Raw genomic sequence first — 21,982 nt, 5'->3', positions numbered from 1 at the left:
ACGATTGTAACCAACTGGTCCTATCTTCCTTGACTGCGAATGTCAATGCGAGAGCTTCTGAAAGAAGACTCGCCTGGACACATCAACATGAGCATCATCATCATGAACAACGTGGTCTTTATAGAGGAACGTTGTCGTGCCAATTTCGGTGCTATCATAGTCTCTGACAGTAATTACTAGAGGGAAGTTTGGCGCTGAGATTTTTTAGAGCGCAGCTCTTTGGCGTCCGTTCCTGGGTTTCGCGTCGTCGTCGGCGTTGTCGTCGGCCTCTTAAGCAGCTAAGCCCCCCTTTCATCCCCCCAGCGCTAGCAGCGACCGACTGATACCGCTGGATGCCGCTGACGCCGCTAGAGAGTCAAGATAACCTGACTGCATAAAACACCGTCGCCGCCATGCAGAAAGAGGAGGAAAGGGTCCCCCCCCCCCCTGTTCTTGTGTGGCGGATAGGGTGCTCTTCAGTTGCCGACGCGCCGGTTATTTCACGTAGGCCCCGGCACGTCGACGAATACGTGACCACCTTCCCGCGGCTAGACCTGGTTCTTAGCGCTGCGGAAGCGAGGGTATCATATTGTTTGTGTCGGCATCGGTGGCGTTGTCCCTGAAACCAACTCCGCAGCTGGGGTTGACTCACTATCGGCGTCAGCGGCATCAGTCAGTCGCTGCTATCTCTTCCCTCCTCCCTTTATCGTGTTGTCCGCTTGCTGCGCGCGCTTCTGCCCCCATCGTTTGCCGCTGGGTGTACACGTCGCCCCCCTCCCCCCTCTTCCGGCTAGTCTCCGGTTGTCAAAGCGCCGGCTCGAACTTAATTCCTTTCTTCGCTCCTCCTCCAATGCAACCCCAGTGCGGTGGCAGTCAGAGAGCCAGATCGGTGGCGGCGGATCTGTATATGTGCACCGCCCGAGCCGAAATTGCCGCTGCCGTTCGCCCTGTGCGGTGGCAATCAGAGAGCGAGATTGGTGGCGGCGGATCTGTATATGTGCACCGCCCGAGCCGAAATTGCCGCTGCCGTTCGCCACAGCGAAATTTTCTGCCAGTTCTTTCTGAGCCATGAGCGAGACGACCGATGGAAGTCCTCCGTCTGCTGTTGCTGCTGCAGCTGCTAAACGAGCTGTCAGAGCAGAGGCCCAGCGCCGTCGCCGTCAGAATCCAGAGGTGCGTGCCGCCGAAGCAGAAGCTTACCGTCGCCGCCGTCGAGTTGATCCAGGAGTACGCGTCGCCGAAGCAGAGGCTAAGCGCCGCCGCCGAGAAGACCCTGCCGTTCGCGCCGCCGAAGCGGAGGCTCATCGCCGCCGTCGAGAGCAACCAGCAGTAAGCGAGGCTGAAGCAGAAGCTCATCGCCACCGCCGAGAAGACCCTGCAGTTCGCGCCGCCGAAGCGGAGGCTCATCGCCGCCGTCGAGAGCAACCAGCAGTAAGCGAGGCTGAAGCAGAAGCTCATCGCCGCCGCCGAGAAGACCCTGCCGTTCGCACTGCCGAAGCGGAGGCTCATCGCCGCCGTCGAGAGCAACCAGCAGTAAGCGAGGCTGAAGCAGAAGTTCATCGCCGTCGCAGAGAAGACTCTACCGTTCGCGCGGCCGAGGACGAGGCCAAACGCAAACAAAGGCTCGCATTTGCTGCGCTCAAATTTCGCATTAGGAAGTAACGTAATCGTCGGTAATTTTTTAAGAACCATGAAAATGATGGTTATAACATGGATATAATGACATTCGTGCTAGTGTGGTCGGACGTTATTGTAGCTTGGTGCAATACCTTCTATTGGCGGTCATTTAACCGAATTTCGCAGTACTTGTTTCTATTTAATTTAGGAGGTCCAGTCCAGTCTAAGAAATGTTTACACCCTTTGGTGTGCCCCTTCTGCCAGACAAAAATTATCGTCACCTGCCTTGATGCGTTTCCTTTCTAGAAAGCGCCTCCCGCTACTTCCCTGCTACCATGCTGATAACGCGCATGCTGTTCGTTACTGGAAAGCTAACGAAAGGAAACGCATCAAGGCAGATGACCATTATTGTTGTGTAGCAGAACGGGCACTGCAAGGGGTGTAAACTTTTGTTAAAGTGTAAGACTAAACATGCATTCATATAATCGGCGTAAGTTGCAATCGCTTTTTAATACAGTACTTCTGGAAAATAATAAATTTGCAAACTTGCTAAGCCGTTCTCACACAAGAATATATTTAGGAAAATCCGTGTACTAATTAGCCAAGTTTCCCCCAAGAAGGAAGGAAAACTGAGGAGGGGCCGTGACAACACTATCTGTAAGTTAAGCCGGATGTTGGAGCTGCTCCACCATCATATCGGGCCAGTTCTCCTCTCTTGCTTATATTTCTCGCGAAACTATGCCACGCTGCGCGCAACCGGGCCGCTCGGACGCACGCGCTTCGCAGCGATACCAAACAAAAAGGATGTAATCGCGATGTCTCATGGCATTACCGTTTCCAAAGTCATCTTGAAAAAAGTTCATAACGAATTTTGCAAATTGGGCTGTGAGGTAGAACGGGCCGCTTTTTCCAGCTTTCATGAAAATACACATGCTTTATCAAACCAGTCGACTCTTCCCGTGAACCACAGGTACCGGCCACTTGCCGGTTCTTCCGTGTTTTTAAAAACAATCACCTTTATCGTTCCGTTCTGCTTGCTTTTCTGTGCTTGGGCTTCCTGGGCCTTTCAGACGGATTTGCGAGCTAGACGTCTGGCGATACGAAAAAAAAATGTACTCATTCTCACTGCATGGAAAGAAAGCACTGGACACACCGACCTGTTTGCGATCCATTTCGAGTTTTAGCACAAACAAGTATTCTCGCTGTGACCTGAGGAATCGGCGTGTTTTATTCAACAAATTTCGTGTGGCCGCGCATCACTATTACAGCGCGCCCACCACAAGGCAGAATATCATTTCTGACTCCGCGTTTAGATTCATTGACTGCGGCCTGAGGTGGCTTCTTCCCACGGTATGTGAAGCTTCACGGTACAAGTTTTGCGATAGCAGGCGCATGGTGCAGAACAGGACGCGCATATAACCGGCCCACGTGCGACCATTGAACCACTGTTTGATTTGTTCGTGGGCGTACGTTCTGTGGAGCCTTGCTCACTCTCGCAGAGCATCCGCTAACCTTCTCTTCCCTGCGCTTCTCAGGCGCACATATAACATACGCATGTGGCAGGGGGATATTCGTTCCTTAATAAGTTACCGCTTCTTTCTTATCATCCCGGATGAAGCGTCGACTTGCCGGCGCACAGTGCCGACGGCAGTAAAATACACATAATCTGCGTAACGCTCTATCAGCACGTGTATTGTGGCACACCTGCGCAGGTTTGCATCAATCTCGAACGCGCTCTGCTTAAAGAATTCTTGTTGTCACGTGTTCTGCGAGGAACAAGCAACGGCTAAGCAACCTTTGTTGCTTAGCCGTCTGTACACTGAACGCCTTGCCGCTCAGTGATTCCTGCTTTTGACAGCGCATGGTGCATTTGTGGCACGTAAAAAGAATGCAATTCTGGTTCTAAAAACATTCGTGTTTAGAACCAGAACTGCATTATTTCTACGTGCCACAAATGCACCATGCGCTGTCAAAAGCAGGAATCACTGAGCGGCAAGGCGTTCATTGTACAGATTCTGAAACGCATCCGGTTTTGGCCTGCGATGGCACGTTAGCATGATTCCGCACGAAGAGGGCAAAATTTCCCGGGGACATTCCTTCGTCCGTTGCCATTGCCGCAGCGCGACACATTGAGAACAGCGGGGCATGCGCGTTCATTTGACGAGCGTTAGTTCCTCCTCTCCCTCCTCAACATCCGGGAGAGCACGGTCCAGACAACACAGCGTAGCAAAACACGGAGACTAACGTATACCTGCCCACATGACGCCTTTGCCGTGGTACGAAAGCTATGGAGCAACACGTGTGAGAGCACAGGACCATAACAAAGCCATCGTTGTTGCCCGAAAGCATGGCTGCTACAGCAAAAGAAATTAAAAAAACAGTAAGAAAGGAGAACCTACTATGTCATTTCCTCTATTTTTATCCTAGCGTGGGGACGTGGTAGGGCCTTTCCTCATATTCTCCCGCTGGTTGAGCCAGCATGCTTGCGAAGCTTCACGGCTGCTAGGACACACGCAAGGTGTATTCCCATCGCTTGCGTCTAAATGTCGTACAAAAATCCTTCACCTGACTTGATCCTGGGTGTCTAGGGAAAGAATCGTTTAGGGATTTTTGAGAAGGCATGGAGATGGCGCCGAGCGACGCCGTGGCGTGTTCGTTCACGGCGTGATCGTTCTCTGTCCTGCGCGGATTGCGCGTTGTTCAACGTTGCTTATGTGATTGTGCTTACGTTGCTTGTGTGTTGGTTGTAAGTTCTGTGTTACTTGGTGGAAAGCAGCGAGTAGTGGTGGTGCGGCAGTGCTGCTTTCGCCTGCTCTGGCTGGACAAAATCTTCGTTGTGTGACCCGTGCTCTCTTGACAATTGGAATGTCGATGTGGCCTAGCGCCTCGGCAGTGAAGTTCTGCGAACGGCGATGTGGCGTGGCCGCGTGCGACTTTGCTTAACGGACATCGAGGGATGTGCCGCTCGCTACAAGTCATGTAAACGTGACTGCCTCGACCGCCCACCATGCAGTGCTGAATGTGTGTTTGTTGTGTTGTACTTGAAACGAGTTGTGCAGCCGTGCAGCGGGGCTGGTGGAGGAGGAGAGTGGCTTAGGGGCTCCAATGGCGCGTTCAGAGATGTGTGCTCCCGTTTCGGTCTCATTAGCGGCTGCCGCGGGACTGTGGTGCGCTACTTGCCTAGTATAATGTTTACGATGCTAACACACATGTTCACGTTTCTCCGTGCTATATGTTATTCGCCTGATGACCGAGTTGAAAACGAGGCATATCTCTGTTCTTTGCCTTTGCAAATTCGGGCAGGCATATTATGGAAGGATTAAGAACCTAAACATATAAATATATTTATGTGTGTATGAAATTTTGAATTACCAATAATACCCTTTACGACTGATAAGTCGGCTACACAGCCTGTGTGAATCAGCTACCTTTTGCTGCGAGGCTCTTCGATGTGGTAGACTGATGCATGGTGCGTGTTTATTTCTGTACTGTTGTTAAAACAATTTGTTTATTCACTAAATACAGATGTACTGCTTCTGCGCCGCAGTACATTTTAGTTACGCGGTGGAGCATCATAATAGTGGGAGGTGGCCGCTATTTGCCAGCATAGTATGCCCACTCATGTGACCGGAGAGGCGGTGGCTGCGCTAGTGTATAATCAAATAACTCTTATTATGTCCACTGACAATGGCCCCTTTGCATTTTTGGTATTCTTCACCGCAGTAAATTATAGGCTTTACGTCGAAACATAGGTGTATTGCGAAAAGGGTAATCTCAAAAATCCCAATTACGCAGCGGTTCTTTTGCAGCTTGCTACGCCGCAATACAAGGGTGGAAATAAGCATCGTGCGGTATGGTATGAGGAACTTCATTTGGTCCTGAAGGTCAACCATAGGTTCACGCGGGCCGCTCCCACGTTGGGACTGTCAGGCCGAGCCCTTCAGCCACATCGCGGGCCTTCTGGACTGCCCGTAATTGGTCAGAGAGTGATTCGCTGTGTAGCATTTGCCGCCACCATTCTTCTTCCTTGTCACAGCCTGTGAAGACCGCGGGGCACTGCCAAAGCATGTGGTCAAGAGTAATGATGCCATTGCACTTATTACAGTTGATTTGAGTTTCCCTCTCAGGATAGATCTTGTTAATAAAATATTGACTTGGGTATGTTCTAGTCTGTAGCAAACGTAATGTGACCGCTTGGGCTCTGCAAAGCTTACCGTGTGGCAATGGGTACTCCCTTCTGCTTAAATAATAATGCTTCCTGATTTCGTTATATGTTAATAATCGATCCCTGTGTTCCCCGGGTGAAGTGTAAGTTGCTCGGTCTTGAAGAGCACGGCTAGAAATTCCTCGTGCTGCTTCATTTGCCACCTCATTGAGGTTTCTCCGAGCTCCGTCCACTACCCCCAGATGTGCAGGAAACCAGCGGATTTCAATCCTCTCACTGTTGACCTTCTCTAGTAATTTTGTTGCTATCCGTGTCACATATCCGTTGGTAAAGAAGCGTATGGCTGTTCTAGAGTCGCTGTAAATATGTGTCCACCGATTAGCCCGAATGGCTAAGGCGATTGCTACTTGTTCTGCTACTGTTGGGTCCTTGGTATAGACGGTGATGGCATCCCGTATGTTACCTTGAGTGTCTACAACAACGGAGGTATACGCATCCTTATTTTTAACCCAGGCAGCGTCAACGAACACCGCCTGCTGCTTATGTTGATCTATGTCTTGAAGGAGTGCCTTCGCCCTTGCCTTTCGTCTTTCGAGGTTATGTGTCGGGTGCATGTTCCTAGGGAACGGGGTCGTCTTTATTGTTTCTCGCAGTCCCGCTTGCAATTGTGTTAGTAATTCTCCTTCGTTGGTGTGGTTGTTAATTTCTACGCCAATTTCTTCAAGTAGCGCCCTTCCAGGTCGTGCCCCCATTAGTCTCTCCTCGTGGGCCACCTGCTGAGCCTCAGCTATCTCTTCTAGTGTGTTATGCAGCCCTAGGCGCAATAAGCTATCGTTAGCCGTGCTGATGGGAACTCCTAGTGCAGTCTTTATAAGTCGTCTGATTAAAGCGTTTAGCTTGTTCTTATCAGCCTGTGTCCACTGTAGCATGCCAGCCACGTACGAGAAGTGGCAAAAGGCGAATGCATGTACCAATCTTATGGCACTGTGTTTCCGTGCGGTAAAGCATACTAAAAGTGGAAAGAGCTCATGGGTTTGCACTGTGCTGATTATATGCAAGAGTGATACAATGTGCAAGTGCATCTGTGCTCTTGGTAACATTCATTGACAATTCTTTGTACATTATAAGTTCATATTGCAGGGAAGCTTACTAAAGCACATTCGCCATTTTGTAACATATTTCACCTTCAATGCAGGATCACAATCCGGATTCATGGCCATGCTTCTGGCTGGACTACGCATGCACTTCGAGAAATGATTCGTTGTTCATAAGTGCACTGGTACATTACTCTAATGGAGGGCTCAAGTTCATATAGAAGCAGAATTCTTATTAAGGGCACAAGATGTTGCCAAGATAGCTGCAGCACAGCTTTCGTTTTTCTTCCAGGCACCTTTTCTACTAGAAGCTTCCATTGCAGTGTTTCGACCCTCCTTGAGCCAGCACATCGTGTATATAAACATTAGACACCAATTCGGAACATCACCTATGCTCTCCGCAGCAAGCTGTGAACAGAAGAAGTTCGTACCTATCTACAGAAAGAAATTTAGCATGATCAGACAAAATAAATTATGGGGGTGGGCTGCAACAATACTAAGTGTTAAATGGTGCCTTATCCTTACTCTTGAGTTTCCTGTTTTTGTGCTTTTTATTACAGATCCTCCACAGTAACCACGCGAGTGCCGAACTTGAGCTTGTTGGTTTCAGATCTTGTGGTTGTTACTAGCAGAAGTGTGATAAATAAACAAGGGCTTCGACGCATCCGGTCACCTTGCTTGTCTCATGGAGTCGCTTCATAAGCACCGTGAGCCTCCACACAAACAAGGAAGGGAGGTTTGTTGCAATCACTTCTGAGCTGTATTGCCAGCAAACCAACAGTGCTCTCAATGACAACCTTCGTACAGTAGAATGCTTGCACCCAGCAAAGGCAAAGAAGGAAGCATTTAGGAAGTGCGAAGTGGGGCTTTTGAAGCTGACAGCACTGCTGAAGGGGCTTTGCCTGTCTGGCCTCTTTATGGATACACAAGGATGATTTCCTCTGTGAGAGGGATTTTTTCATAGGTCGCTACATGACAACAAACCTGGGTGTATAGTAGCAGAGAAGACAAGCTTCTTTGCCACTATCTCTTGCTACTATCTTGCAACTATTTCATTTCATTTCATTTCATTTTATTTCAGCATTCTTTTTTACAGCAGAAAAAGAACACTAGGGCAAGAACAAAAAGCTGCAAAACAGCAGCTTGACTAGGTCCTTGCCCCTCTTCTTGGCAACAGGCACAGATTGATACAGACATTCAGAGTACATATATGCATATACACACACTCATACCAAAAAAAACTTTCTGTTAATTTGTCAATAAGACAGAGAGAGAGAGAGAGAAAAAGACAGAAGTGCGCACATATTCACCAATACAAAAAAAAGACAAGTACATTTATAACATTTTCTTGAAACATTGTTCTTTAAACATTTTGACAACATTCATTTTTCAGAAACATGCCATTGTAATTTATACAGCCACTTATAAGAGTATAATTTAGTACAGCAACATGCTTTTGTACAAAGGATACTCAAGAAATATAAGCAAAATACCGTTATATAAGTCATTTTAATCATTGCTCAACCGTTTGCGTCACTGGTTCCACGTAAATGCGCCGTATTCCGAAAGTTGTGCTGTCAACGTTCGCCTAGAAATATCATTTAGGGTTATATCAACATTCTGTAAGGCGTTTAGTAACTTTGGTACGCGGTATTCTAATCTAGTTTAGTTCTAAACTATCTTATAAGGTTCACATAAGGGCTACGGTATTCCTTCTTTTTGGCAATACCCCACTAAAGTGTTTTTCCACTGACCTCTAGTGTTCTATTCCCTGCGTTCACTAGACAAATACAAATAAGTTTGTCGTCAGCTCCGGAAGAAGAAGAAGAATATTTCGCTTATGCGCCTAAGAAGACTAAGAAGAAGGCGAAGCTGCCGCTGCCTGCTCTGACAACGCTCTGTCAGGGGTGGTCGTCCGATTGGAACTGCTCTTGCCTCACAGGGTTTTGGCCTAGAATTGCATAGCTGTTTTTTTTTCTCTTTTATCGCTTCTCAACAGTTTTGCTAGTCCTATTATTATTTAGCTAATAAGACTACGCAGATGTCCTTTTCTTCACCAGGGCCAGGGGCCTTCCCCTGGTCTCCGCAGGAGTTACCTGTGGATCTGTTTCTACGCAACGGCATCTCATCAGTTCCTGTGGCTCTTGTCCCAACCAATAACGGAGTCATACGGATGAAGAATCCGAAACCGATTCAGGCGGAATTGCGCTCGGCGACGGCCCATTTTCAGACCATCTCTGAGGTCCGCCAGTTTGGCAGAGGTGGAGCCCTCTGCTTTTCGGCAGACCAGTCCTGTGTACAAGACCTGTTAAAGTGTTCGCTGTTTGCCGCCAATCCGGTGAGCGCATTTATTCCTCCCCACTTGGCATTTGTGAAAGGGCTTGTCCGCGGCGTTGACGTGAACATGACACCGACAGAGGTATTAGAGATGCTTTCATCCGCGGGTGTAATTTCAGTTTAGAGGTGTGGCCGTGTGGTCGAGAAAAACAGGATCCCTACTGAGTCGATCATAGCCACATTTGCAGGGACACTTCGACCCTCAGAGATAAAGGCATGACCTCTAATCTACAGAGTGGAACCTTTGTCCCCTCGTCCCCTCCAATGTGTGAAATGCTGGCGCTATGGACACACGTTAAAAGGATGTAGATCTGCTTCCAGATGCCGAATTTGTGGTGAAGAGCACAATGCTAGCGATGACGCGATGACGTGCTGCCTTTGCAATGACGCGCACCCTGCAGAATATTCTAATTGCTCAGCAAAGGCACGGGAAATTGAAATTCTGGAAATCATTCAACGAAGATGTTGTTCGCGTAGAGAAGCCGTAGCGGAAATTCATTCTAGGACACAGGTATACAGCGGCGTCACAGCCCGCCAGGTGACAGCAACGGATACGTCTCTTTCAATTTCTATTGCTAATGCCATCGAAAGGGCAATGGAAAAATCTGTGGAGCTCCTAGCTGGAAACCTTTGTGAGTCCCTGACACAAATTCTAACTAGCCAGATGGCGCAGATATTCGCAACAACAGCAGCAGTTGGTATTACTTCGCGAACTACTGAGTGTCCACGCACTTCAAACGAGGAAGTAACCGCCAATTACACGTCGCAAGATGCCCAAATTGTAATCACACCAGTCGATGTTAACCAGACCCAATGTACAGACTCCAACGATAATACAGAGGGCGCAGAGGAAATGGACATGGATCCTCGATCGTTAAAACGATGTAGGTCCCCTTTGTCTAAAAAAGCTACGACTATAACTCAGGCAGTGACAAAAAAGTATCAGAAAGACAGCCTTGCCATGGAAGATTTCTTAAAGGAAAACATTTTAGGTAAGGCAGTTACTGAGTCCATACTTACGCAACCATAGGTCTCCTCAAAATTATTCATTGGAATTTCCGATCAATTTACTGAGCAGCAACAGATTTATTGTATCTATCATCGAAATTCTCCCCGAATAACATTGCTTTGCAAGAAACATGGCTTTCAGTACATCAAAGTTTTCAATTGACGAGCTATCGATCTTTCCGACTGGACCGTCCATCGAAGGGCGGAGGTTTAGATTTCTTTATCAATAACAGAATTAGCCTTAAAGCAAAGATTTCATATAAACATATGTCCCCCGAAAGTTAAATTCTCGCATTAGATATAACTATACCAAGGTGTCTACCTTTCTCCTTAGTAAACGCATTCTTTCCTGCGGGTGTACAGAACACTCGATGTTTGAATTCAGCAGTGACTTCATGGTGTAAGGTTAAAATTCTGGTTGGAGATTTCAACTCCCATCACACGTGCTGGGGCTTTCGAACTGACCAATGTGGCAAACGCTTGTGGGATTGGACAACAGATAATAATCTGTGTTGTCTGAACTCTAGAATTCCTACATATATTTGTAAACAGTCCCGCTCCGCATTGGATTTAAGTTTCGTAAGTTCTTCCTTCACTAACTCATCCTGGACAGCCTTGGACTGTGCAACCGACAGTGACCACTTTCCAATAATGGTTGAAATTGCTTGCCCGATTATGCCATCGTGCTCCCAGGTACGCGTATTTGTAGATTATGTTAAATTTAAATCCGATCTTAAGGTACATTTGGCTTCTCATTCAGAAGAGCAGGAAGACACCAAGGCTATGAAACTTTGTGCGGTAATTAAAAGAACATACAAAAAGGCTGAATTCAGTGTTACATCTGCAAAGAAAACATCTTACAACCCTTGGTGGAATACAGACTGCATGCAAGTCCACCGACGCCGACAGGCGGCTTGGAAGCAGCTCCTCTACAAGTGCCCCAAAAATTGGTTTGATTACAAGTTTCAAGCTGCAGTCTTTAAACGTACAGTTGCTAAAGCTAAAGAGGATTATGATAGGAAACACAATGATTTCCTTTCTAAATCTAAAAACAAAAAATCGTTGTTTAAATATATGAGATATCGAAAAATTCTGCCATCGCCAGCTAATATTGATTATGTCAATCTGTCTCCCGATGAAATGAGAAAATCTCTTGAACTCCTGGCTGAAGGCTTGGAGAGTAGATTCACGCCATCGATGTCGTACAATTTGCAAAAAGTAGCCCCATCCTTAGTGTATACTGAAGTTACATTGCCTGAATTATCCCAAGTGATTCGAAACTTACCTTTGTCAGCCCCTGGTCCTGATAGAATTACCGTGCACATGATAAAAATTTTATTTGATCCATCTCCTGGATGCCTTCTAAACGTTATAAACTATTCCTTACACAAAGCCTGGATACCTAACGATTGGAAAGTAGCTTAAGTAATCCCGATACCTAAAAAACAAGGACTAGGTTATAACATAGAAAACATCAGACCTATTTCTCTTACTTCTAATATGGTCAAAGTCATAGAGAGGGTATTATACTGCCGAATTACTATCTGGATGACGGATAATTTAATATTAAGTCCAAATCAAATAGGCTTTAGAGCTAATTGCTCAATATGGTGTGCCCATGCTGATTTAGAGAGCCGCATCCAACTTGCCCGGAAAAGGAGAGAATATTCTGCTTTGATGAAATTAGATATAGCTAAAGCTTATGACAGCGTCGAACATTCAATTCTACTTGATATTCTGCAGCGTCGTAATTTCCCCAATTATATAACCGCGTGGGTGGCAGAATTTTTGCGATGAAGAGAATTTTATTGCTTCAAGGACGGATGTTCTTCGTCTAATTTCAGACAAACTCGCGGAGTTCCCCAAGGATCTGTCCTATCCCCACTATTATTAACACATCATACCAAAAATTGCAAAGATACATGAGCATGCTAGAAGTATGGCTTCAAACAATTTGTATGTCATTAAACGTAAGCAAAAGCGCCATTTTAGTGTTCTCGGTCATAGATCCGGTTTCAATTTCTATAACTTATAAGCAAAAACCCATTACACAGGTTGAGTCTCTAAAATATTTGGGAATCACATATAATGGAAAACTCAACTGGAGTCCACACATAGAGAGTGTAGCAGGTAAGGCACAACATGCTTTAGGTATTCTGCGCAGAATGAGTAACCGGAAATATGGACTACGTAGGGATACATTGTTGATGATTTGTAAAATGTATGTGCGCCCCATATTGGAATATGGGTGTGTCTTGTTCTCAGGCGGCCTTGCTTATAAAATAAAGCCTCTGGTTCTTTTGGAGCGTGAGGCCCTACGCCTGTGTCTGGGACTCCCCAGGTTTGTGGCTGTTAATGTTATCTACCAAGAAGCGCGCCTTCCAACATTGCCCTGCAGATTTCGCATCTTAACAGTTCAAGCATTCCTGAAATTTTACAGCTTGCCGCTTAGACGATCTGAATACACATTGATTAATGATCCAAATTCCTTCTTCCTTGCTCATTGGCCTCGATTTCACACTCCACAGATCATATTTGTTCAAAAACAATTAGATAGCCTGAATGTGAACATTCGAGAGGTAATTCCGTCAACCGAATCACATCAGAATATTAGGATAGATTTTGATGACATTTTCCCCCCAAACTCTAAGTTTCAATCAGCCACTTTTTTAAATAACCTGTTGCAAGATTACCTAGCACACGTGCAAACAAATAACATAATAGCTACAGACGCTTCAGTGAACAACGAAAAGGCGGGCCTAGGCATCTTCTCGCTTCCGCTTGGCTGGGCATTCTCCCTGAGACTGCCAGACTTCACACCTGTTTTTGAAGCCGAGCTTTTAGCAATTCTATTAGCGCTTCGGAAACTACCGTCGAACACAATAAGTGTGGTTATTATAACAGATTCCCTTTCGGTCTGTACTTCGCTTACGGCTTCACCCCATTCGCCACCAATAAAGACGTTTCTAGCATTAGTTCCTCCGCAATTGAATTCTCTAAAACTATTATGGGTACCTGGACATTGTGGCTTACATTTAAATGAAATGGCAGACGCATTAGCGCGAGCATCCCTGAGTGGACCTATAATGCCGGTTCTTCCTTTGGTGGCCCACATAACAGCAATCAGATATAGAAAATATACAATTCATAGAGATGTCAGTGAATCAATAACAACATGGACAGAATATCAGCACCTCAAATTTCCGTGCAAAATCCAGTGGTGTCCATCAAGACAATCAGAAGTAGCGGTCACGAGATTACGCTGCCGTGTCCCTCCATTAAACTTACATTTACACAGACTGGTCTGACGCTATCACCTCTGTGTCCACACTGTCAAGAAACAGAATCACTAGATCATTATTTTTTGGCATGTCGACGATACAAATTGTTAAGAAAAAGACATCTAGAACTTCCGTTCGCAAAATTAGGGTTAATGTTATCGCCAGAAACCATACTATCTTTCGGTGCGTCAGCTATAGGGGTCAGCCACAGGGACGTATTTGATGCCGTTTGCAGTTACATAACGTCAACAAAACGAATAAATGTTTAACTTTTGTCTTGTATTTTATTTGTTTTTGTATGTTTTCTTATCTCTCTTTCGTTATATATATATTTTATCATCGAATAAGTGGCATTTCAAAAAAAGTAGGTGAACGTTTCAGCACAAAATTCTTGGCCAATCCCCCAGTGTGGGTATGAGCCATAATATAAGGCTATCATCATCATCATCATCAAAACGGCTGCCGTGACGAGACCCGACCACCGCCGGATATCGGCGATGCCAGTAAGTTCGAGGGCAGCGTGCGTGCTTGTTCAACAGGGAACAAGGGAAGCTGTAGTCCCTTAGCTTCTTGTTGAGGTTTCTTGACGAAGAGGCGAAATTGGGAGCGTTGGGCCAGGCGTGGTCACCTGATCGTAATAGACCCGGGCCTAATGTAAGCACGCGGCGGCTGAAATGCTTCGATTACTGATTCGATGTTGACGATATCTCTCAATAGTCTCTCCTTATGTCTCCTTTTCCATGTTCATGATTCGCTCACTTCGTACCTTATTCATTTCACTCGCAATTACGTCGACCTTTCCTGCTTAGTGTGGGTGCTTGGTCGAACCTAAATTTATCTTGCCAAGAGACCGCCAGGTAAGCCAATTCGGCAGATAATGTAGTCTATGGTGCAATGTGCTTAAATTTCTACTATATTGGAGCAAATTACGCCCGTTCTGTTAATTTTTTTTTACTCTACGACTAATTCTCGCTTCATGAAGGCACCGGCGGGGCTGCTTTCCAGATATGATTGCTTCGCGCGAAACCAACTTAGCCCAAACGAGATCGCTCTATTTTATAAAAATATGCCGTATGACGGCTTTGCCTCTGCATGACACTGTCTACGGCGGTGCATTCTTTAGAGGGGCATTATGCCATGCGGTGAATTTCGAATATATTGGCGCTAATTACGCGCGCACCGTATTTTCTTTTACCTACTTTGCGACTAAGACTTACTTTTTTGTTGTTGTCACGTTGGCACCTAGATTTTCATACTTCAGACATCATTAACTATACCGTAAGAAACATCGGACAACAGCAAGAACCACACAGGGCAGTGCGCTTTCGTCCTGTCGTCCGATGTTTTTCTCGCGCTAGTTAATGTCTCAAGTCTACAATAAACACCGACTAGCGCAACTGTATTCGCTAATTACGTTTTCCTATTTGTTCCGACTCGCTACGACGTTCTGGGGGCGCAAAAGTGCCGATTTTCATCTGGAAGTGGTTGCAAGGTCACCAGATCCCAGATGCACCAACACCATGTGAAATCGGCTAAGAAGACCTTGTCTTCAAAATGATCTAGCACAGCTCCGGAAGGTGACACTGCTTCTGTACGCTGCGCTTCTACGACTACGTGCCAAATTGTGAAAACCTCCGCACTTAAAACCACGAATTACTTTGAGCACCACCTTCGCAATTCAAGAGAATGCGAAGTGACGTCGCTTTATCACATTTGTAACACATAATGTACAGAAAGAAGTGAAGCCACTGGGAGCGCGATTGTTGCCGAGCCCTTTCTGCCCTATGACGCCGCGAAGGCAGTCCTGATATCACTATCTACGAAAAAGGGGGAGACTTGTGCTCTTTTTATTAAGAACTAGCTGATGTCACAAGAGCAGCTGAAGCAGCTGTTTTATTTCGTTTGACAAACACTCTACCTAGCAGGGTCGTTGCCGAAAAGGACGGTATTCGGCAACACTAAGCAAAGTAATATCGGGAAAAATATTATTTAAAAGTTTTTTGGCAATTATTTCGGCGGCAACAGCGGAGTACTGGGGAAAGAAATGGAGATCCTAGCTTGATTTTTTTCACTTGCGCCCAAGCCTTTGCTTCGTAACGTGAATGTGACGTCACAGCTTTCAAAATCTTTATATAATTGTTGGAAATTGTGCGAGAAAAAATTATCTGTGCTACCTATGTTCAGTAGCTGGTACCATTCGAATAACAATGCAAGCCTACCTTGTGGGTGCACAATTAGTTCTTGGCAAGACAGGACATAAACAACAACGCCGCTGGGAGTAGGCGCCCAAATGTTGAGGTTGCGTCCCCACGTATCTTTATCATTTGCGACCCCTTTGTTCGTGGCGAGAAAACGTCCACCGGTACTATCTCCACATGGAGTTTGAGACGAAGCTCTCGACCCGGGGCTTCTATGTAAAGACATGGGAAATGAGAAAACGCTTTTCTCACTAAGCACTCCACCAAATTTGACGAGATTTCTTGCGTGTAAACAAAAAAGAGTTATAGGCTGTAGTGATTGTTGCAAGCAGATTTTTTTTTATTGAGGCCGTAATATTTTAATAAAAATTTGTTTGATATTGCAAGCTTTCAGAAAATGGTACTGCCAAGTTTGAATCTCTAACTCAGCGATGAATACTGATATAACAACTCTGTAAATTGCATCTAGCGGTACATCTAAAGCAGAGACATTTGATTTATGACACATGGTTCTTAATAACACCAATATTATATGAGTGGACGTTTGCAAAACCCTTCTAAACGTGGTGAAAGAATCACGTAACAATAACTAGTACACCAAATGTGCGCGCTTTAAATTTATTTACCGGATAGAGTTTATAGAACTACAATATTTGTTTTCCGTGCAAAGTTAGGTATTCGTAAACTTCTTACTTATGTAAAAACGATCATGTCCGAAGTCAACATTGCCCTACCCACAGTGACTCCAACATATCTTTCTTTCTGAATTGCAACTAATAATAATAATAATAATAATAATAATAATAATAATAATAATATTAATAATAATAATAATAATAATAATAATAATAATAATAATAATAATAATAATAATAATAATAATAATAATAATAATAATAATAATAATGGTCTGGACGTTACCTCAGAAAAAGCATTTTTGCATATTACAATGTTTCAATGTGTGGAATTGGTGTAGAGACCAGGCTAAAGTTAAGCTGCTTCTTAAAGATACAATAACAGGAGGTCCGGCAGAACTCATCTCATGCTGAATGTCGACGGCAATGCGATGAGCACTGACGCAATGCGGCGATCCACTGTATTGCCGCCGCATATACGCGTTACGTTTGAGACGTAGGTGTGTGCGTATTGATAACCTTGCGCTTCCGACTGAACACGCAGGGTCATTTAGTGACGACGCCCCGAAGTCCGCGCGTGTGACGATTGTCTGAATATACATTCAGACAACTTTAATTTATATAGATTTATCGCCGAATAATTTCAGTTTTTATTTTCCTTTCGCTTATTTCCACCAAGCAATTCACTAAACTTACATAAGTTATTCTTGCACCCTAAAACCTTCACGGCTAATGGTGGATCTAAATAGCGAAAAGCGCACTTTTTATTTGCAGCAACGTAATGTACGGTGCATACCGAAAGATAGCAATAACTGCACAATGAGCTCATAATTCGTGGTCAAAATAATACTTATTAAAATATTGAATGAGAACTTCGTCATTGCTGCTTTGCTCAGTGGCTATGGTGTTGGGCTGCTGAGCACGAGGTTGCGGGATTGAATCCCGGCCCCGGTGGCCGCATCTCGATGGAGGCGAAATGCGAAAACGTCCATGTACTTTGATTTAGGAGCACGTTTAAGAGCCCCAGGTGGTCAAATTTATTAAGAGCCCCAGGTGGTCCTTTCGTTTATTTCCGGCCAGGAATTCACTAAACTGACAAAAATTATTGTTGCACCCTAGAACCGTTGCGGCTAATGGTGGATCCATTCAGCGAAATCCGTATTTTTTATTTGCCCCAACATATTATACGGCACAAACCAAAACTTATAAAGATAGCAATAACTGCACCATAAGCTCATAATTCGTAGTAAAAATAATATTTATTCTAATATTGAATAAGAACTTGCTGGTTTGCTCAGTGGCTATCGTGTTGGGCTGCTGAGCACGAGGTCGCGGGATCGAATCCCGGCAACGACGGCCGCCTTTCGATAGAGGCGGAAACGCCCATGTACTTAGATTTACGTGCACGTTAAAGAACCCCAGGTGGTCAAAATTTCCGGAGTCCTCCAACATGGTGTGCCTCATAATCAGAAAGTGTTTTTGGCACCTAAAGCCCCATAATATAATATTTTTTTTCCGTCATTGCTGGCAAAAAGCGATTAGCTATGACATTATTCGGCGTATAATTTCAAACTATGGTGCAATTAAGTTTCAGTGATCTCTTTCCATATAAAATTTTTAAAAGAAGGCAGGGTAATGTGATTTTTAGCGTAAGCTCTTGTATTCCGTGTAGGTAATGTAAATATGCTTAATGGACATGGTTCGCCTTTTTAGCTAACACTCGATCAATGACTTGGGCGATTCCGCCCAAACCGCGTAGACATTTTGAATAATTCTTCTGCCATAGCCATAGTGAGCTGCCAGAGAGGGCCAATGAAAGGTGCCAATTCCCAGTGGTGCATAAACAATGGCTCAAGCAGGCGTAAGAAACGTTCACCGAAGAGCGGCAGCCACCTAATGGCACAAGTTGGCATCAAAGAGGTTCGTTAAAAAGTGGGGCATACCTAATGGAACATACTGATTTTGAATCGTCAGTGACTCATGTCGGCGTGAGGGAGGTTCCTTAAAGAGTGGAGCATATAGCCACGGGCTGCACAGTAAGTCAGGTTGGCGCGAAAAATTTAGGGACGTCGACAGTTAACCCCCGGAAAGTACGTGAAATACCTTAAGAATGCTAATCGCATTAAAAGTGGCCACACGTACACCTTTTAGGCACGATTTGTGACATAAGTGACATTAGACATCAGTCTAATGGTGGGTGGGTAACTGTTCATGATATCTTTTATAACATGATTACTGGTGGTGGTGGTAAACATTTATTGCTTGAGCCTTTTTACAACATTACTTGTGAGGGGGCTCAGGAGCGCGTAGGGTGTCCGGGAGTTTCTACCCCTCGGCGACCCTCAGAGCCCAGTCTACCAGCCGTATTTGGTCGGCGGGGTTGGAGCTAGACACCGCGGTCTCCCATTCCTCGACGTCGGTGAGTTGCCACTCACAGGGTGGCTGGAGCTCAGGGCATAAGAACATAATGTGATGGAAGTTAGCTCTAGGTGCGCCGCAGAACGTACATTCCTGTTGATATAGGCCTGGAAGAACCAGGGCGAGAAAAGCTGGAGAAAGAAAAGATTTTGCCTGAAGCTGGCGCCAGGTACTTTGTTGGAATTTTGTTAAGGATTTATCTGGGGGAGGGTATCTCAACCGCATTTCGCGGTAGTGGAGGGTGATCTCGTGATATCCGACAAATCGGTTTCTGGCGTTATCCAGGTCATCGGACGGAGTGGCTCGGTTGACGGCTACTCGAGTGACCGAATGGGCCATCTCATTGCCTGGATGGCCTGCGTGCGCTGGCATCCAGATGAGCTTAATTGGTCTGAGGGGGGTCTGATGATTGAGAATGAACTCGGCCTTTCGAGTAGTTGCGGATTGCAGTTTTGCAATCACTAAGGATAACCAGAAACGGCGGAATATAGCCCTGGTACATACCCCATGACCAAAGCTGGCTTCAGAGAAGTTTATTGGTGAGCTGCACTTTGGCCGAAGTGAGAGTGACAGTGACAAATGCACTTTGGCCGAAGTTGACATCAAAGAGGGTCAACGAAAAGCGGGACGTACCCAAAAGTTCCGGAAGTGGGTAGAAACCCGGTTCCCTCTGAACAGCAGCCCAATTCTCGTCCCATTAGACACTTTACTACCCAGTGACACAAGTGGGCCGGAAAGATGTTAGGCGTGCACAAACGTAGAGACAAATCGCAAACTGAATGAAGCTCCAAAGTAATGCTCATGCAATTCGGAGCTAGATAAGGTTCAAGAACCAAACGCGGCTGGCATCGCCATATGATGTTCCGACACCAGCTCGCCTTCTAGACGTGAATATGTACGGCTCCTGCTTGTTGGGCCCAAGTAAATATTTATGGTAAAATGATATGAATTTCATTTTGGGTGAACAAAAGACCTAATTTAGCAATATTCCAGAGATTTCAGTCCATCATAAAGGGGCCCCAAGTATGCGGAACGGCACTAACATCCATGACGTCACAGTTAGGTAACGACGCAGGTGTTTCAAAGTGAAATTTCAAAAGTAATGTACATTGACAGCATATATTTGTTTTGGTTTTCCATTTATACAAGGCCCCTTTACGATATATCCCTTTGTTGTGTCTCGCTAGGTGCCAAGTGAGCAATTAATGGATCGCACAGCTAACGAAGGGTACGCGGTGACCACAAACACGTCTCCTCGCCAATGTTATCGCGGTGTCGTTGTCAGTGACACATGGCAGAATCTGATATATCGAACAGCGTATTCTTATGATATCGTATTATTCCACCGTTGCTCATCCTTTTCAACTTTTCTTTGATTTACTCAATCGCTTCTTTACCCCAGATTTGTGCCAGCATGACAAAGGTCCGCCCCTTCTCGCCGCCCTCTCTCTTTGCTGTGTTGATCCATGCCCCTTCTCTTTCCTCACAGTGTACCCCACGGTACAGCGACATGGAAAGGAAGTGTCTCGGCAACCTGAACTGCTGGGCGTGCAGCTTTCTCACTTTCGTGGCCGGATGCGCACTGTCCCCGGGACTGCTGGTCTCCTTCCTCTTCGCGGTTGCACTCGGCAACTCCAGTCGACAGGAGTACCTCGGAAGCCTGGACTGCCATGACTGCTTCACGGCCGGAGGGCGGCTCGTCGAAATGCTCAACACTAGCGCGGACCCGTGCCAGGACTTCAAGGCGTTCGTGACGTCACGCTGGCTGCCGCACCCACACAGCGACGCGACCGAGTACTGGAAATACAGGTGGGACGTCAAGTACATCTGGATGCGCTCGTCGGCGGAAGAGATTAGCGGCCCGCACTACACCTCACTGCCGGAAAGTATAGTGGCGTCGTCCTTCAGGTCCTGCAAAAGCCGGTCCGCCGAGAACGTGCTCGATACTCGCGCCATGTTCAAGATGCTGTTGCGAATCCTCAACATTTCGTGGCCCGAAGTGCCCACAGGAAACGCTGACCCGTTCGACGTCCATTTCAGCCTCTGTGTTCGGTGGAATATTCCCTTGTGGTTCGACGTCAGGCTCCTTCCGGAAGACGCGCTCAAAAGCAGATGTACGGTCTACATCGGTCCTTGCGTGTACGCAAAGTTCTAGGGCAGCCAGCACAGGTCGATGGGAAGCGAAGCCAAGATACGCCAGTACGTCGGCCAGCACCTCCTCTACCTCGACGAGGACTACGGGGAAAACGCATCGCACCCATCGACTCTTACTTGACGTTCAATTTCACGCGAAACGTGACGTTAATACTGGAGGCCGTTCACAAAAACGCCGGCCCCGAGCTCCACACTTTCGAGTCGCTGGCGACGGCCTTCGGTCAGCCTCCCAATCACTTTATTCACCTAATGAACGAATATTTTCGACCTGCAAAAGCCCTCGGGCCAGGTGATGCGGCCATCGTCCAGAAAAGAGGCACCAGCGAAGCCGTGCGCTCCATCACGGCCAACCACGACTCCGCACTTCTCCGCAGTCACATGGGCTGGTGGGTGCTCCAGATCTACGCACCGATCGCGGACGCCCGCTTTTAACGCGATAGCGTTAAGGAGCTCGTGTCGCAGAAAAGCCGGTGTCGTCGGTGTCGGTGTCGGCGTCGGTGTCGGCGTCAGCGTTTTGCGGCGTTGACCGTGAGCGATAAATCACGGCATGCACTCCATAAATAAAAAGCAACTTCCAAGATGGGCTGGGTGGGAATCGAACCAGGGTCACCGGAGTGTGAGACGGAGACGCTACCACTCAGCCACGATTTCGATGCTTCCATAAGGTACAAACGCGCCTCTAGTGAATGCGGTGTTGCCTTCGAAACGAGCCGTGGAAAGTTATACTGTGGTGTATATCGGTAATTATGACCATGTAACTTACAGAAGTCGCAATTACACGAGTAGCGAAGTGCGTTTCGTTGCATTTCTTCTGCGCTTTCCGCACACGGAGAGCCATCTTGCGGCAAACACAGAAGACCCCCTCCTCTCCATGTACGGCGCTGCCCCGACAGATGGCGCGCCACGCGCGCATTGGAGCTGTCGCGGCTCGCTCCCTCTGTAGAATCAAGCGTCCTTCCTTTCTTTAGATCACTATCTCTCTATCTCTCTGCCCGTGCCGATCACGGCGTTTGGCTGGCGTGCATCATTTCCCCCTCCGGGATACCGAGTTCTTTGGTTCGCTCCGCTTGCTCAGGCGCACGTTTCGTTGCTGCGC

At 46.4% G+C, this 21,982-nt stretch overlaps 1 protein-coding gene across 1 annotated transcript; it reads left to right on the top strand.

The window, feature by feature from the left end:
* Window positions 1–13,951: 13,951 nt before the first annotated feature.
* Window positions 13,952–21,310, top strand: LOC135910111 (uncharacterized). Its single transcript, XM_065442149.2, has 2 exons — window positions 13,952–13,984; window positions 20,222–21,310. Exons 1-2 carry the CDS (start codon window positions 13,979–13,981, stop codon window positions 20,885–20,887), a joined length of 672 nt encoding a protein of 223 aa, XP_065298221.2. The 5' UTR covers window positions 13,952–13,978; the 3' UTR covers window positions 20,888–21,310.
* The last annotated feature ends 672 nt before the right edge of the window (window positions 21,311–21,982 follow it).

Source organism: Dermacentor albipictus, chromosome 7 (assembly GCF_038994185.2).
Source record: "Dermacentor albipictus isolate Rhodes 1998 colony chromosome 7, USDA_Dalb.pri_finalv2, whole genome shotgun sequence".
Classification (NCBI taxonomy): Eukaryota; Metazoa; Arthropoda; class Arachnida; order Ixodida; family Ixodidae; genus Dermacentor; species Dermacentor albipictus.
The sequence above is the reverse complement of the archived record's forward strand: the minus strand, read 5'-3'. Positions and strand labels throughout refer to the sequence as shown.